This window comes from Oenanthe melanoleuca, chromosome 4, assembly GCF_029582105.1.
Source record: "Oenanthe melanoleuca isolate GR-GAL-2019-014 chromosome 4, OMel1.0, whole genome shotgun sequence".
NCBI lineage: Eukaryota > Metazoa > Chordata > Aves > Passeriformes > Muscicapidae > Oenanthe > Oenanthe melanoleuca.
The window spans coordinates 54,544,241-54,561,476 of record NC_079337.1 but is presented as its reverse complement, the minus strand read 5'-3'; the positions used below and the strand labels follow the sequence as shown (position 1 = coordinate 54,561,476).

At 35.9% G+C, this 17,236-nt stretch overlaps 1 protein-coding gene across 4 annotated transcripts in view; it reads right to left on the bottom strand.

Moving 5' to 3' along the window:
* Positions 1 to 17,236, bottom strand: part of FAM184B (family with sequence similarity 184 member B) — a 37,508-nt gene that overhangs the window by 994 nt on the left and 19,278 nt on the right. The window contains exons 3-11 of one of the 4 annotated variants that reach the window (XM_056489645.1): positions 14,224 to 14,334; positions 9,724 to 9,936; positions 8,365 to 8,518; positions 7,120 to 7,232; positions 6,515 to 6,699; positions 3,288 to 3,434; positions 1,747 to 1,864; positions 1,458 to 1,562; positions 589 to 794 (exon numbers count right to left, since the gene is read on the bottom strand). In XM_056489645.1, the coding sequence (XP_056345620.1) occupies positions 589 to 794; positions 1,458 to 1,562; positions 1,747 to 1,864; positions 3,288 to 3,434; positions 6,515 to 6,699; positions 7,120 to 7,232; positions 8,365 to 8,518; positions 9,724 to 9,936; positions 14,224 to 14,334 (1,352 nt within the window). The remainder of the gene's footprint in view (positions 1 to 588; positions 795 to 1,457; positions 1,563 to 1,746; positions 1,865 to 3,287; positions 3,435 to 6,514; positions 6,700 to 7,119; positions 7,233 to 8,364; positions 8,519 to 9,723; positions 9,937 to 14,223; positions 14,335 to 17,236) is intronic. The other 3 variants (XM_056489646.1, XM_056489647.1, XM_056489648.1) reach the window with 3 other exon arrangements.

Here is a 17,236-nt window from a genome sequence, read left to right as displayed (position 1 = left end):
CATTTACATAACTCATAAATTTGAAGAATTGAAGCTCCTCAGAAAAAAAACAAGTTAAGTATCTGCTAACCAGTTTTAAGTCTCTAACCATTGCCAAATGATAAGCCTAGATTCATTCAAATATGTCCTAAAATAAAAACATGCCATCTACATCTACCAAATTCAAGGTGAGACAATAAAAATAAGAAGGAAGACACAGAAGACACGCATCCTTAACAGAATGACTAGAATGACTAAAAGATGCCATGTTCACAATTAACTACACTCTCAGTTAAATAGTTGCAGCTCTTTTTCCCTTTTTTGTGGATGTGTGTGTCTGTGTGTGTGTTTTTGGTTGGTTGTTTTGATTTAGTTGTTTGGTTTTTCTCCCTACCGGGATGAGTTGCAAGCATAAGGTCTGCTGGGCAGGGATTATAGCCCACATTTGCAGTAAAGTTCTGGATCTGTCTGCAGAAAACCAATTACACAGAGTTCGCTGCACAGTAGAAGCCTCACATTGTTGTGTATTTCTACATGTCAAGTGTGTTTGAATTGCCTACAAGATTCTAAATATGAATTAATTTATTGTCATACAAAATGGACAAATACCTTGTGGCAGCACTGCTGTCTGAGGACTGTGTTGATGGAGAGCCCACCCTGAGGCAGCCAGAACTCCGGTCTAAGCTTGTAGATTTTGTTATTTGAGGAGCACTTCTTTTTGATCTCAAGTCACAGCTCAAAAAGCTCTTTGCGTAGGAAGCTAAATTCGGAACGCTGACAACACGACTGGGCACCTCAACTGTTTTCTTCTGCTGCTTTTTATTGTAACAGAAAACTTCATTACATACATATTTTTTACAGTTTATTCTATGAAACCTCAACAATACCTCATTCCCAAATATCTTACAAGGAACACCCAAAAAGGATGATTTCTATCTTTTTCTATAGGCATTTAAATTAAATTCTCAGGGAATGCTGTGAGTATCCATGGATACTGTCATCCAATAAAAACAACTTGTGTATTTGACCCTGAGGTTTTAGATACATCAAGGTGCTTTCCACCAATTTGAACTCCCTTCTTTCTACAGCTGTTTGTAGACAGTATCATGCAGAGGGGCTGGAATGACGAAGGGCAGACACCAAGCAACTCAAACAGATACATAATTTTCCACAATGCACCCAATATCCCGATTAGCAGCTCCCAAATCTGCAAGCAATGGCCATGCTTATCCCAGTGGAAAACTGATGTCAGAGTTCTATTGTTTTATATCAGCTTAAACACCTGTCATCTATGCTGCATATATACTTCTAATGAATTTCTCTTATGCTCTGATTGTAGGTTGGCACTGGAAAGAATTCTACTGAATAATATTATCATAAAAAATTGATAGCATTTTCATTGTCTTGATTGCCTATATGAGTCAAATAGTAATAAAAACGATCACAATTTGTGATTTTAATTGCATTGCTCATCTTACCTTCATGAAGGGAGTCAAGCATGCTGTATTAGGGTTGAAAGAAAATGATCGATTCCTGTAAGATTCAGCGTTGGCCGAAAGTGAATGCTGACATTTTCTTCCTTCCTGAAGGGAAACAATGTTATGTGTATGGAAACATGTATTTGCTGAAAGCTGGTATGGAAAGATACATTTGTCAAAGTATCCAGAACAGAAAGAAACCACCAGTCTGAAGCTATGAGTGGAACACTGAATAAGAGCCTTGCAATAGAATTTAAAATACATATGTCCATATAAAAAGCAGTCTTACCACCAGCTGCTTTATAATCTCTTCTCTCTCACTTAATTTGTCTTGCAGACAGTTTATAAGGTGTGTATCTTCAGGCCTGGACTCCCATTTTCTTGACTTTTCTTCTAATTCTTTAAGTCTGTACCAGAAAAAAATTTCTTCAGATTAGGTTCAAGAGACACCTCAGATGTCCTCTGTCCTATGTTCTGAGCCTAAAATGCAGGGACAGGCCTTTCCAATAAAAGAGAATTTTTTAAAAATGGGTATCAGTATGTGGTTTATGTAGAAGTATAGAATCTTCTGGAGTTACAAAATAAATTGCCAGGGTTAATCCACAACAACCTGTCCAGTGTAAAATCTAGCCCCTTGTGTAAAATATTAACAACCTTGTACATCATGTTGCTAGTCTAGTTTCCTAAAGAAAGAAATCAGTGTCCCAGTATCTGTACATATATATATTCATCTATTTGTTCTCTTTTCTGATGCAGTAACTTTGGAATCCTCAGAATTATTCAATTCCTGTAACTTTCATGAAGACAGGCGTGGATATACATACTGCTTTAGTAACCCTGCTAAGTAGTCTGTAGTCTGAGTTCAGCTTTTTAAATTCCTTAATCAGGGGAAAAGATTCAAATGCTAATTAGACATTCTTAGATATGGTGTGGAAACATATATTTGATTGACCCATAAGAGCACAAGTCATTATTTCATCAGCCAGGTTCATGAATTTTGCTGCTTGAGAAACTGAATGCTATGATTCACCTGCCATAACCAGGACACATACTGAGAAATGTATTACAGAGTACAAAACACCATTTTGTGGTTTTTTTTGGTTTTTTTTTTTTTCATGTGTGGGTAAACATTTTTGAGAGGACCACTCCTCACTCATATCATCTTAGAGTTATCTCTGAGTTTAAAAAATAAATAAATAAATCTTTACATCTGAAGGGTTTAAAGGTTAGAAGCCCACTTACATGCCAAGTCTCTCTTCTGGACTTCTGCTGCATAGTTGGGATAAGAAAAAAGGAGGAGAGATATATATATATGTATATATATATAAAAAAGGATTATTTCTGCAGGGTCTCTCCTGTTCAATCAGAAGCACCACAGAACTTCTTAAATCCACAGGGGGCTGCAAACTGCATTTATTTATATGAGCATCATTTTCATTGGAAATGTTTAAGGGAATGAGAATGCGGTTAAGCTTTTACCCAACGATGCTGCTCTGCTGAACAAGACTAAGTACAAGATCATAGATCAAGGTCTCTGGTATCATCTGTGACACAGATGATTTTACATTTAATAAAATTCCTAGATCCTACATCCAAGTTTTAATTCAGCATTGTGAAACTTCATGTATAGTGCTTTAGATTAAACAATATCCAGAATTTATTACAATGTATCTGGGTCTTTTTGGTTTGCAAAGACAATACCTACACATTTCTATTTTGATCCTTATAATATTTTACTTATGGTGAATAAAAACTGTACATACTAAGAATAATAAATACAAATAGAACCCATTTCCAGCATGAGCCAGAGTTTATTGTTAAATTACTTACGCAGTGTCTAAGGAGAAAATCTTTGCTTGGAGATGTGCCTGAGTGCTGCTGAAATCAGATACTATGTTTTCAATTTCCTTCCGGTGATCTCGTTTCAGTATGTCCAGTTCTTTTTTATGCTTGATATTGAGGTCTTCTACCAGTAGCCTTTCATTGGTATTAAAATATGTCTGAATTCTGAGGTTTCAATACTACTTTATTATCTTTGATCAAAGCATGCAATTTTGAGGTGTTTTATTGACTCCAAAGTTAGCTCACCGGGCAAAGATCTGGCTTCTGCTTACTGATTTAACTTTGGTTTAATTTTGGTTGCAATATGAGAAAAAATATTTTAACAGGGAGGAAGAGAAAAATTATTCTGAAAAGTACTTGACCCTCACCTTTCAGGAAATGGAAGGTCTATTTCATATAATGATGCTATTGCTATTCTTTCAAGGGTTAGTTTGTACATCAATCTTAATAAAAAATCACAACAACAAAGTACCATAGGAACTTCTTTGTATTAAGCAAAATTATGCTGAAATATCTGGGATTTTAACATGAGACTCTCATGATATATTTCAATACATCAAGGCACCAGAAACATTTAATACTGCCTATCATCATCCTAAAACTAAAAAAAAAAAAAAAAAGAAAAGAAAAAAAGGTGAAGAAATGTAACAATGCTTTTAACTAAAACATTATTCTTTTTCTGACAATATATTTTGGAAGATACTGCTATATGATTAACACCATAAACTGAAAACTAAAAAATGCCTAATATTTTTTCAAGTCTAACCATAACACTGCATTCTAATACCAATCCCAAAAGCAATAGGCATCTATTGAAGAATCATAGTTTGATTTTTGTTTGCTTTTGCTTGGAGAAACGTTTTCATTACCTCAATAGAGAGCCCATGTTCTATGGTTTACTAATTAAAATAGACATGCTCAGCTCAACATATTAACAATTGCAATTTTCACAAAAGACATTCAGTTTATCTCCTTTTAAATATATTCCCAAGTCTGTTTCACTTGTTTCTGGAAGGCTTCAGGAAAAAGGTCCATGAAAGGTTTCTCCCCTCGAAATATTAGAGCACAGCCATGGAAGTGACTGATTTGGTACTTAGCATAAAATGAGCAGCAGAAGAATAAGGGTAAAAGAAGGGAGAAGGATGAAATGAATCTTCAGGAGTAGAATATTCTCCTTCAGAACAGCCATTTGGGGGACTTGTTCTCTCTTCCTATAAAAACACCTTTCTCTGCACTTACCCTAATCCTTGTAAAAGCTTTCTGTACTGAAGGTGGAATTCACACAATTCAAGAGAATGGAAAGAGAATTATTACTTCGAGCAGATTACTGGTTTCACTTACTTGGCAACAGTAGGACTAGTAATTTAAAGTAATCTCTTATAAAAATTTGTCACGTGCAAATAACAAACCACTATCAGTTTTCAAATCAGAAAAGAAACTGGCATAAGGCAGGGGTACTGTTGTTAAAAGTAAAAACAGCAGTTATTTATATGCACCAACTTAACTATTCCCCTACACAAATTATAAGCCTGGCAAAAGCAAAACAAGAGGTGCAAGTTGGTTTTTCAAGTCTTCCATGGGTTAATTTCAGAGCAGCCTGTATCAGGTACCTAGGTCCACTCCAGTGCTTTGGTCCTACCTCCAGTTATTTGAAGGATTTCTCCTTACATAATTTCCATTAATGCTCCCTTCCCAAATGCTTACTGTGGTAGAGCTACACCATTTATTCCCTGTAAAGAAAATCCTCCAGCCCAGCAACCTTAGTATTTGAGGCCTTTTAGACCTCATCGCTGACACGTGAATAATTCTTCCCTTCATGAAGAGAGGCTGCAAATTCCTTCAAGGTAGCTTGAGGGCATTAATGAAACTCTCTGGTTTGCAATTTTCTCTGTTGATCTTGCTTCAAAGCTTGAAATGAAATTCACTTTGAAGTAACTCTCAAAAGAGTGCAATGGCAAAAAAAAAAAAAAAAAAATTACTCATTCTTTAAATATCTACTGACTGGTAGGCAGGAATGGAATTACTCTGGCCACTCTGACAGTCTGCAGAGAGACATTCTATCCATTGAGTGCTTTTCTCTGGACTATATGGGCCACAATTTTAAAGATTCCTTTAAAGGCACACTCTTCTGAAATCCTTTTCTATACACAGCTTGTGTAGTTAGGGGCAGACATTCTACACCATTGCAAAAATGAATTGAAAAGCACCCACACACCAGATCCCTCAGTCTCTCTGCAAAGAGAATGTATGTTCATCCAGAAATTCCAAAGGATTCAACAGCCTTCAAATGCAGTGGGCAGTGAACCCAGTCTTGTTGCCTTTGTAAGTAGTGCCAGGGGAGGTTTAGGTTGGATATTAGGAAGAATTTCTTCAAATGAAGGGTGATTAGACATTGGAATGGGCTGCCCAGATGGGTTTAGTGAAAGACTGGACGTGGCACCCAGTGCCATGATCTAGTTGATATGGTAGTGTTTGGTCACAAGTTGGACTCAATGATTTCAGAGGTCTTTTCCAACCTAATTGATCCTGGGATTCTGCACTTTTTCTGGACAGAAATGGAAAGATCATTTGCACCACGTGTGCTGAGTCTGTGGCTACACTAAAACATGATTTACCTTCTACAAGACAGCCAAGACTCAAGTGACCTTGCCCTTCCTGTGCCCTGACAGCCTCTCACAGTGCCAGGCTCATCATCAGCCCAGAGGCACTGTCAGTATCCACTGGCACTGCCCTTACTTCCCCTGTGCAAAGCTGGCTGCTACAGCCAAAGCAAGTTCTTAACAGGGTATATATGGCATTCTCAAGTGCCCCCTTTGGAATTAACAGCCCATTGGTTTCAGCTACAGAGAGTATGTCTAAAAATCTGATATTTATTCTCAGAGACATCTATATTTTTTTTTAAAAGCTCTTTGGTGAGTTTGGGGTTTATGTCTTCCAGTGCCTTTGAAAGGCTGACATTATGCATTTCTCAGGTCGCTCTTGTGGGGATACACTAGACATACTTCTTTCTTACATATAAAGGACAATTAGTTCAAATGCATCTATTATGGCTGGAGGAAAATGTGAAATGAACTACTGCTTTTGCAAAATTCCTAGCATCTAAAATTAGTACTTTAGAAAGAAAGATTCTGACATGCATCACACTTAGGACCACTCACACTGGCATTATTATTGAATCTCTAGATAACACTGTCAAGTGTGAATTCAAGGCAGACCTTGTGTGCTGTTTATCTCTATCCTGAAGCTGTGCAGCTTCTTGCTTCTGTGACTCCAACTCAGCACTGAGCAGCTCCATTGTGTCCTTTAAAAGTAAATTCTCTTTCTTGAGTTCAGAAATTTCACTCTGACATTTTTCCAGTTCATCATGAAGAGATCTGATCTGGCTTTGGCTACTTCCTTCCTAAGAAAAAGGCCAAATTTAGTTATTCACAGTCTCTTATTTTTAATGTTAACATCTTCCTGAAATTGTGTGCATTCTATTTTTGCAATCTGATTTTTCAATTATATGTGCCATGCTCTATATGTGCAAGAAAAAATCAGTGATCAAAATTCCCTGAATATATTCTGTAGTCTCCAAAGAATTCATTTTATTGTAACATTCATTCATTTGCTTCTTTTGTAGATTCTGATCTTTAATTGGATAGAAAAAGCCTGCCCATAGGCAAAAAAATTATAAACATTTTAAGTGAGATATAAAGGCAGAAAACCCATTCCACTTCTGTAAGAGACTGTATACTTTTATTATCACTGAAGAGAGAAATTTGATACTACTGCTTTTGCTAAACACAGCATGGCAATGAAATACAAACTGGGCCCTTGCCTGCTGCTTCTTCAGTGTCCTTACACTCCTCAGCTCCATTTGTAGTTCTTCTATTTGCTTCTTTAGGTTTGTGCATAATGTCTGCTGCTCAGAGAGTTCCACCCTTAGAGATCCTAGTAATAATCAGACAGACAATCATTTAGGGAGTCAGAGGCTAGCTGGATGGGGAATGCAGATACAGGGCATGTAGATGAAAACATTAATACATTACATTTTGCTTTGTTCCTCAACTCCTCCCTCATTAATCATAATGACATCCTATTACTAGAGGGGTAACTCAGCTGAGCAGTAGTAAGAAGATATGGAGCTACAAAAGCATTGAGTCAACATCAGAGTCAGGTAATCCTGTGAGAGTTGTGTTGCAGACTACATCAGCACAGTTGTTTCTTCTAATCTTGAACTTAACTGGAGCACCCCTCATCTTCCCTGTTAAAGGGAAGCATAAAGCAGGCTGAGGAGAGCTCTGGTTGTGTTACAGAAGTACAATGCTTATGCAAGCTCGTCTGTCATATATTGCAACTTTTGTGTGTATTAGGTACAAGTTTTTCAAGTACAAGAAGAAAAAATTTTCATGTCTGTCTCCCTAGAATTTTTCTTGAAGAAAGAATCTATCTATTGAATATACTAACTTTAGAGAGCAAGAAATCTTTCTAGCAAATTTTAATTACTAGCAGAAAAAAACCCAAATAATAAACTTCTTCATATGTAAAATACTTCCAAATTGTTTTTTTCTTTAATTAAAAAAAACATTTTATAGATGAGTTTTAATAACCTGAGATTAAATCTGGAGATACCACACATCTTGCCAGTGCAGTATTCTCTTTAGTTCTAGTTTAGGGCACTTTTGAAACTGACTAAATAGTACATAGGGAACAACTGATCTCCATTGCTGAACTCAACAGAATAGACTTGAAGCACATATAAAAATTCATCTCAATATAGAAAAAAAAAGGAGTAAAGTCATATAAACTAACTGTAATTTTCCAATCTAATATGCCTGATAATGCATACTTGAATGTTCTATACCATACTAGCCTCAGCAACATTTTGCTGCTGACAATTGTGAGCCTGGTTAACAAAGAATATTAAGACTGTACTGTTGAAATTGCAGGGTATGAAAAAAGAGATTAACAAAGACCTGAATTGCCAGAGGATGGGAATGAAAATGAATGGGATGAGAGTCAGTGGTTCTCAGCATATATATAATCAAGCAGTAGGAACTGTGCATGACATGAGACACCATACCTAGCAACAGGGCTTGCTGCTTCTGTATCTGCTCAAGTTCATCATGTAATTCTTTCTTTGCTTTCTCTTCCAAGGTTTGTATTTCCAGCCTATGAGACTGATGTTGGATCTTGAAAGTCTCATTAAATTGCTTTTTCAAACGTTCTTCTGTCTCCTGTAAGCAAAGTCCCCCCAAAAACAGTTGTTGGAGCCTATTTTTCAGCTTGGTTTTTTTACTTGTAATGCTAGGATGAATCTGGCCTTTCATCGTAGAATTTTAATTTTCATCACCACTTTACAAGACATTTTACCAATGCAAGCATAAAAATGAGCTGAAGCTAATTTTTAACACTTAATAGGTACAAGAAAAATTATGGGTGTATCGTGTCTTAGATTTGTTGTGCATGATGAAATAATAACACCAATACCTTTGCACTATTTGACATTAGAAAGAAAGTTTTATTATTCAACATAGATTTGTTGAATCTATGATTTGACCTGTTTGTCATTACTTATCACAGTGTGTCAGACAAAGGCATCTATCTTTCCTTGTATCATTCTTGGGTCATGCTTCCTCTGTCATTAGAAGTACTGCTGGCACACTGTAAATGATGGAGCAGTTGCTCTGTAGTGGCTCTGAAAGCAAACTCCTGTCCTCAGTTTCATTCTTATTACCATCTCACTGCCTTCAGCTTGGTTTTGTCAAAACTGGAATTTTATTTGGAATATACAAACAAGAAAATAAATTCTACATAGGGTGGTTTTATCACCTATGTTTCATAAAGTTCTCTAAGCTGTAGGAACCAATAGGGATATCTGGACTCCACATCTCAATCACATGTACGTTTTTCAAGTTGATTTTTTCTTACAGCAACAGTCTTTAGAACTTTAGTATACTGCATTAACTTTTTGTCATTGAAATCAATTCACTTGAACCTTTAAAAGCTGTGGTTATCCACTTACTGAATTGATTTCTTGAAGGTATATAAGGCAATACACATCACTGTATGGGTCTATTATACTTATGTATTTATGTATAAATTAATAATGGATGAAAAATAATAATACTGAGTCCTGTTATTAATACACTCAGGAATTCCCTTGTATTTCTAAAGCAAGTGCACAGATAAAGGAGCTTGCATTCATTGCAGCCTAACTGTAGGGTATATTATATTCACACTGTGGTCTAAATTAAAATGTTAAAACCTCCCTGATGAAGAGGAGGTTTCAAAATCGTAGAATAATTCATTATGTGTAACAATAGCAATGCATCATTAAACTAATTGGAGGTAACTGTATTTTGATAATTGGCTCTCACTTAGATGGTTCACCCCATAAATATATGGGTTTTTTTTTTACATTAGTATGTAGTAAACTGACCTTGAGTTCCTGATTCTTGCTTTCCTCCAACATTTTTAAGACTTTTTGGTGGGATGCCTCCAACTGCAGTTTAACATTCTGATTTTCTTTAATGGTGTTTTGAAGATCCTGCAAAAGCTTCTCTTTTTCTTTGTTGGACTGTAGATTATGTTTCTTCAGTGATTCCTTGAAATTATTTGCTTGTTGTTCTAATATTTGCTTCAGCTGAGCCACCTTCCAGAAAAGTAAGTCATCAGGATAGGATTAATGGCAGCATTCACAATGGAGAGGAATTACGTAATGTTGAGTACATTTTATGAGCTTGTGTTGCTCTATGAAAAAATAGCAAGATGCTTGTTTTTTTTTTTTTTCAGTGAAGAATGACAACCTTTATGCATATGCTGTCTGTGGCTCATCAAGTACTTTTTAAAAATTTCAAATCATCTCCATGTCATACATGCAATCCACAGCTCAATTTGAACAATAACATGGCACACACCAGATGGCAGGCCTAAAGCTCTGCTGAAGTTATCCAACAAAAGTGATATATTTAATTTGAAAGAGTACCTAGCTCTACCACCTAGCTCTTGCACCTAACTTTATCTACCTCAGACTTCTTCCATTGGGTCATCCAATGAAACACAAAAATATTTGTCTCATAAGCTAGTGAGGAATTATTGCCAAATAACATTCATAATGAAAAACATTGTCTTTAATATATCTGTGTAATGGGATCTGTCTGTAGCCTGGATACACTCCAAGAATACACAGATGCCAGTGCCACTTGCCAGCCATACTTTTGTTTCAAGAGATGATGAAAGTTTTTTTATAACTTTTTAAAGAAATATGTGATAAATAGTAAGATTTAATCAAAAGCCACTTTGGTTTCTGGTTACAGGCAAAAAAACCCCTCCTTTATCTTCACATCTCCTGAACTCAAGGCAATGTTTTCCTATATAATGAAAGTAAACAGTGAAGTTTTTAGATACCTGCAGTTCCTTATAAAACTGACCTTTGATGTGAAAGATTTAATGCTGTACAGTCCCTCCTATCAGCTGACACAATATGCATTAGCATCATTACACTCAAGTATGCATATTTTATGGGCTTCCTGAATACAAACAGACTGAAAAAAATGTGCCAGAAGAATAGGTTGTGTATTTTATAATAGCAAAATTTGAAACAGGAAAAACTTTACTTGGAGTACTTCTTAAACAAGTTAGTCACCTAGGCAGGAAAGATGAAGAGAGGCCTATATAAATTTCATCTGTGATCACAACATTATACACTTCCCCAACTCTTCACAGACAATTATTGGCCCAAAGCACTTCTAGAGTGAAACAAAAGATCATACTAACTAGAAATAGGCTAATCCAGGAACACAATGTAGTAAGAAATTAGATGGAAAAGTATTATTTTTCAGTGATTAAGGGGGAAAGCCCTACAGAAAGGGATCAGGCATACAAACACATTCTTTCTCATGAGCCCTGCTACTTCTAATATATTAGAAGTCAAGAAACATTTCCATCCTATCAGGTTTCCTCCTCCTATCTAGAAATTAAAAAGACTTTCAAATCCACCAGAGAAAATCCTTCTCTGGAATGTTTTGCAGTGCCCAAGATTTTTCATGCTTCCTGACTTCTAAACAGATAGCCAGACCCTCAATTTGCTTAAGCTGGTAAAACAGCATTTAAGCCAATGAAACTGTGCCATCTCACATCAATCCAGAATATATTTGGATGCTTTCATTATTGACAAAGCAGCAACACTGTAGAATTTTGTGTTTTGTAATGTCCTCCTGTTGCAAAACAAAAGTTCTTGAAAAAAACTGTACTTTAATTCCATTACTAGTTCACTTTTCTCCACCAGAATTGCATAAAGTGATCTCAGAGATGCAAACATTATCTAACATAACATAAACAGTAATATGGCATAAGAAGTAAAAACAAAATAATGAAATGGTGTTTTACTGGTTTTTTAGGCTTATTTTAGAGTTACTTCAATTAAGTTCACAGTAAATAATATTCCTAAACTTGTGGCAATTCCTGACTACGTTCTTTGGCTGCTATTTGGTGGAATCTTCAAGACTCATAAAAACTCTAGGCATTGCATTGTTCAAAGATGTATGTGACAAGCTGATGTTTGCACTTCCATTTTATGTACCTTCTAATTCCAGAATAGAACAGAATCATAGAATGTTCTGTGTTGGAAGGACCCACAAGGATCATAAAAGTCCAGCTCCTAGCCCGGCACAGTAGCATCCCCAAGAGTCACATGTGCCCGAGAGCAGTGTCCAAACACTCCTTGAGTTCTGTCAGGCTTGGTGTTGTAACCACTGCCCTGGAGAGCCTGTTCAGAGCCCAGCCACCTTCTGGGAGAAAAACCTCTCTCTAATATCCAGCCTAAACCTCCCCTGATTCAACTTCAGGCCATTCCCTTAGGTCGGGTATCTGTCACCACAGAGCAGAGATCAGTGCCTGCCCCTCCTCTTCCCTTCACAAGGAAGCTGTAACTGCAGTGAAGTCTCCCCTCAGTCTCCTCTTCTCCAGCCTGAACTCACCAAGTGACCTCAGCTGCTCTTCATACAGCTTTCCCTCAAGACCCTTCACTATCTCTATAGCCATCCTTTGTATTCTTTCTAATAGTTTCATATTTTTCTTGTGGCACCAAGATCCTTTAACAAATACTGAAGAGATCTTGTATGTCAAAACCAAGGAACTGGAGGGCCTGAATGAATTAGCTTTCAACCCACACTGGATCTCACATTCTTCCTTCCAAATGACCAGATGCAAGTCTGATTTCTTTGTCCATAAAATCTTATTAATACAGAAATATTGCCAATTTGAAGTGCAACCCCAGAGAGATGAAATTCTCACGCTTCTGTCTACTCTGCATAGCGCTCCAACTATGTCAGCCCAACTAAAAGCAGGTCTTAGGCAGCCAAGGAAGCTATTTTTAGATCTGAAACTGTACCCAGGTTAGAACTGGATTAGTAACAGCACATTGCCTACCTAACCTTTGAGGCAGAAGCTCTGGGCTGAGCCATTGCAAAGGTTCCCAGATGGGAAGCATGCCCTCAGTGAAACATAGCATCATATAGTAAATGGTGCTTTCTTGGCTGTGAATATTCATGTACCTATAGCAGGAAACTATTGCAAGCTGAAACAACTCCACTACCCTGGCAATACTGCCAAGTAATTGGTTCAGAAAGTAACCTTTGGAGTAATCAAGAAAAATACAAAACTTCTCTTGAAATGGAGCACTTCCTCCTTTTTGAGAGCAGTCAGATTCTAAGATACACTAAGAAACATTTTATTGTATCTGTTCATATTTACCATGCTGCTGTGAACATAACATATGGCATGCTATGTACTATTTGATATGATTCATGTTTATGTTTATAGTGGCAATAATTTTTCACCATTCTTTGCTAATTTACCATGATCTTGTGATGCAAGTGGATAAGCAGTTAGAAAACATAAGTTTCTTTCATGTTTTACTGTCCATAACATACGATTTCAAGAAAAGTAATTTTATGACCCACAACCTTAGTTTTTGCATCTGCAAAACCTGAGGAATAAACCTTCGTGACATAAACCTTTCACTCTGAATAGGCCAACACAGGTTGGATTGACCTGAAATTCTCTCAGAGAAGAATCTGTAGGAAACAGTGACATGCAGAAATGTGTAATGAAACTCAAAAATAGCCAGAATTCTCAGCACATTAAATTCTGTAAGACTGGGAAATAGATAGAATGTTAGAATGTCACTGTTTGATGATAGAATATATAAATAAGTTTTAGAGGAGAAATGAAAAAGAAAAATCCATGCTGCACTCACAACTAGTACAGCTACTATAGCTGTACAGATGGGAGGAAAACCAGGCATTGCTTACTGTAAATGAGCACAACACATGCCCTGATTGCTGGAACATACACACCAAGGGGTAGTAATGACACGTGGGAAAGTGGAGACAGTAAAGGGGGGACAAGGTTTTGCTTAGTGTCCTGATAAAACTGTCTGTCTTTTCTCTGCCTTAAAACACTCAATGAGACCTTATTATGGCCACTGAGAGTCTACAAATAGCTGAAGAAGATCTAGGTCTTCAGGTTTTGCAGAGTTGTTGCCATGCAAACTCTCACTGAACCTGAGGGAAGTGCAACTGGTTAGAATCAGAGAAGATACATCTCTTTGCATTAAAAAAATCAGAAAGTTAACAGGAGTTGAAAGAAAGATTTTAATCTCATTTTGTCCTGTAAACAAACAATCAGAATCACCATGATATAGCCAAGCTCCTCACCTTAGCACATCTCCAAAGAGTAATATATTAAATGAATAGGCTTGTCAAAATCTTCATAGATATTTAGAAGCAGTTATTTCTGTTATTCTATCTCCAGTCCTTGCATATTTTATAAAGTGATAGACACAACAAATAGTATTAAAATCCAATCCAGAATTTCTCAGATGGTATGAAAAATGAAGAGAATTTTTATTATTGCACTACATTTATGCCCAGTTTACCTCAAGTGAAGAGTTTTGAAGTTTCCCAGTTAGGACTTCTTTCTCTTTCTCTAGTTGCTTTAGTCCACACTCGGATTTTCTTTTAAATTCATCTAGCTGTGTCTGGAGCTCCTACAATTCAAAAGAAAAAAAAAAAAAAAAAAAAAAAAGGAGAAGAAGAAAAGACAGGAGCATGCAATAGCAGGAACAAAACATGCAGCATGAAAAGAACACATGTATTCTACATTAACCTAGATAATACAGTAGAGTACACAATAAAACACGCTACTGTCATTTAATGTCATTCGTGTTATTTAATTTAAAATGTATAAACAGTTTGGTTCTTTCTAATATTAGTGTGAGACAATACAGTTCACATTATCCTAATCTTCTACTGAAAGCTTCCCTAAGGTGTAAAAATTTACAGCATGAAGAGCCAGACTGTTTTACCTTGAGTTGTGTTAATGTTCAAAAACAATTTAGTATGCAAGAGTCACTCACAAGATAGGAAAAACCATAAATATACATTTGTCATATAAATAACAAGATGACTAATGAGCAATTAGTAGAAAAGAGAACTAAAGGAAACAATATCTGACAGCATCCATAAAGAAAATCATTCTGAGGAAGTAAAAATAAAATAATAATAAAAAAAAGGAGGATTATAAAATCACCATGTTGCTGGAAATAGTTAAAAATAATCAATGAAAGCATCAGTTGCAAGACAGTGACCAAGAGCTTGTAGCAATTGTTTACAGCAAGTGTTAGCAATTGCTTATTGTAGAAAGACTGAATGTGCAACTTTATGAAGTTACATTATGCATTACAAGTTTATTAGTGGGCTTACTCCTCCTATTTGTGCAAATTTGCGAACTCAAAAAACATTCTACAGTGTCTTCAGATACTACAAATGAAGGAAACAGAAAAAATTAGCTATTTACACCTTCCTCATCCTGTACAGCTCCTTCTCATACACTGCTGTGTAAAACTTAGGTAGCAACTAAAGGATGGAATTAAACAGATACATGAATATTAAAAGGGAGGAATTAGCTTTAGTTTTGCCTGTACAAAAAGGAGCAGTCATAACTGTCTTTTTGATTAAAACGTGAAGATCAGGTGAAGCATTCCCATTTCAACTCTGTCAACTGACTTTCTCCTTTGTATCTTAATTTTTTCATCTGTAAAAATAAATATAATACTTCCTTAACAGCTGTTACAGGCCTTAGTTGAATAAGAGAAAATAAACAGCATCAATAATGAAAAAAATTGCGTTTGTTTTACTAACTCAACATTTTTCTGATTAAATTAATATGAATCTCTAAGAAGATATTGTAAGCAAAAATATTTATTGCCTATAAAAATAAATGTCTACTGGTATGCCTTTTTTTCTAAAGTATGAAGTGTTTGATACTTAATTCAATCTGACTCACACAAAGAGCTTCAGCCTGGCATAATTTTAAGAATACATGTACAAGCTAATAATACGTAGAATACACTACATAAAAGGCAAAGTCATTTCCATAAGGCTTCACTAGTGTAACTATGTACCTTGAAGTACTTCATCTTCAGATACTGATCAAAAGTGAACCATTCCACAAGCAGGTAAAATAATTTACTCACTTGGGTTCAATTTTGAGAAGTAAGATTATATAAACGTATAAACTCCAGCAGTTTCATGGAAATTACTTCTTCTGGCAAGCACTAAACACAGTTCCTAGTCTCCAAGATTGGGCAGGTCTATGAAGCTCAACATTTAGTGATAGCAGCTGCTGCTTTTTATGACTTCACAGCTTGTCAGCAAGTGCTTGATTATTCTAAAGTAAATGTTGAACTCAAAGTTATAACAGTGTTAACTGCAGAAAATGGGTGGAAGTTCATTCCTAGCACCAAGAAGGGTCTAAAAACCACTTGAACAGTATTCTGATTGTCCCATTCTACAAACTGCTGTAATTAATCTTTTCTGTTTAGAAGATATTTGACGAACACTGAAGTCCATTAGGAGTCAGAAACTAACTTCCTCCTTAGCTTACACTCAAATCTGGCAAATCACTTAGACATCACTGACTTGTGAGCTCCGCTACCCATTAAATCACATGCTTAAAACTAAACATGTGTTTCAAGGTTATTCTCCCTTTGAACAGAATTCCACTCACATTTAGGTTCCTTCTCCACAGAAACAGAGACTGCAAATTTCCTAAAGCCAAAGGATTCAGTCACAGACAGCAGTGTTGATGAAAGTGAAATTCTTTGAAGAATCTCTTAAGCCAATTGCTGCTAATGCATATCAACAACAAAAATAACAGCTTAAGCATGCAAAACACACTGAAAGAAAGGTATTGCTGAGGTAAGTTGTTTGGATGTACAAGAAGATGAGCCTTCTTTCTGACTAAAGTTAAATAAGGACATATATTTGTCTGTGTATGCATGTATTTGTAAATGGTTGTAATTTCATTGGTAACATATGCAGGCTGAATTAATTTACCAAAACTTTGCAGAATTAGATCTTCTGCCAAAACAATACATAAATATGATTAAACAAATTCATCTGAGTATTTCACAACAGCGATCCATGAAAATTTTACTCAGAAATTGGAATAACATCCACAATACATTCTTCGGGAAGGATCTTATATAAAACATTCCAACTCCCACGTGCAAAGAATTAAAAGAATAAGTATTGCTAAGAAGGCCATTTATCATATTAAGGAGAAATTCACCTTCTCATCTTTGGAGCTTTTTACAGAAGTACATCAGTCTGATTTTTTTTTTTCTTTTTCTGATTTTTTTTCTGTAGTAAGAAAATCCTGGCTTTTTATGATAATTCAAAGTGCCTACAGTGAGCATAATTCAAATGATGTTGCTGTAACCAATAAGATTAAAACCAAATGAATTAAAGCATCCATTAATAGAAGAACATTCCTACCTTCTGCTTCTTTTTTTTTCCCAGATTCCATGAAGTTTTAGACTGGCCTCATTTGCTTCATATCCTTCATTACATGATCTACCATTCATTTTAACAGCTAATCCTTTAGAC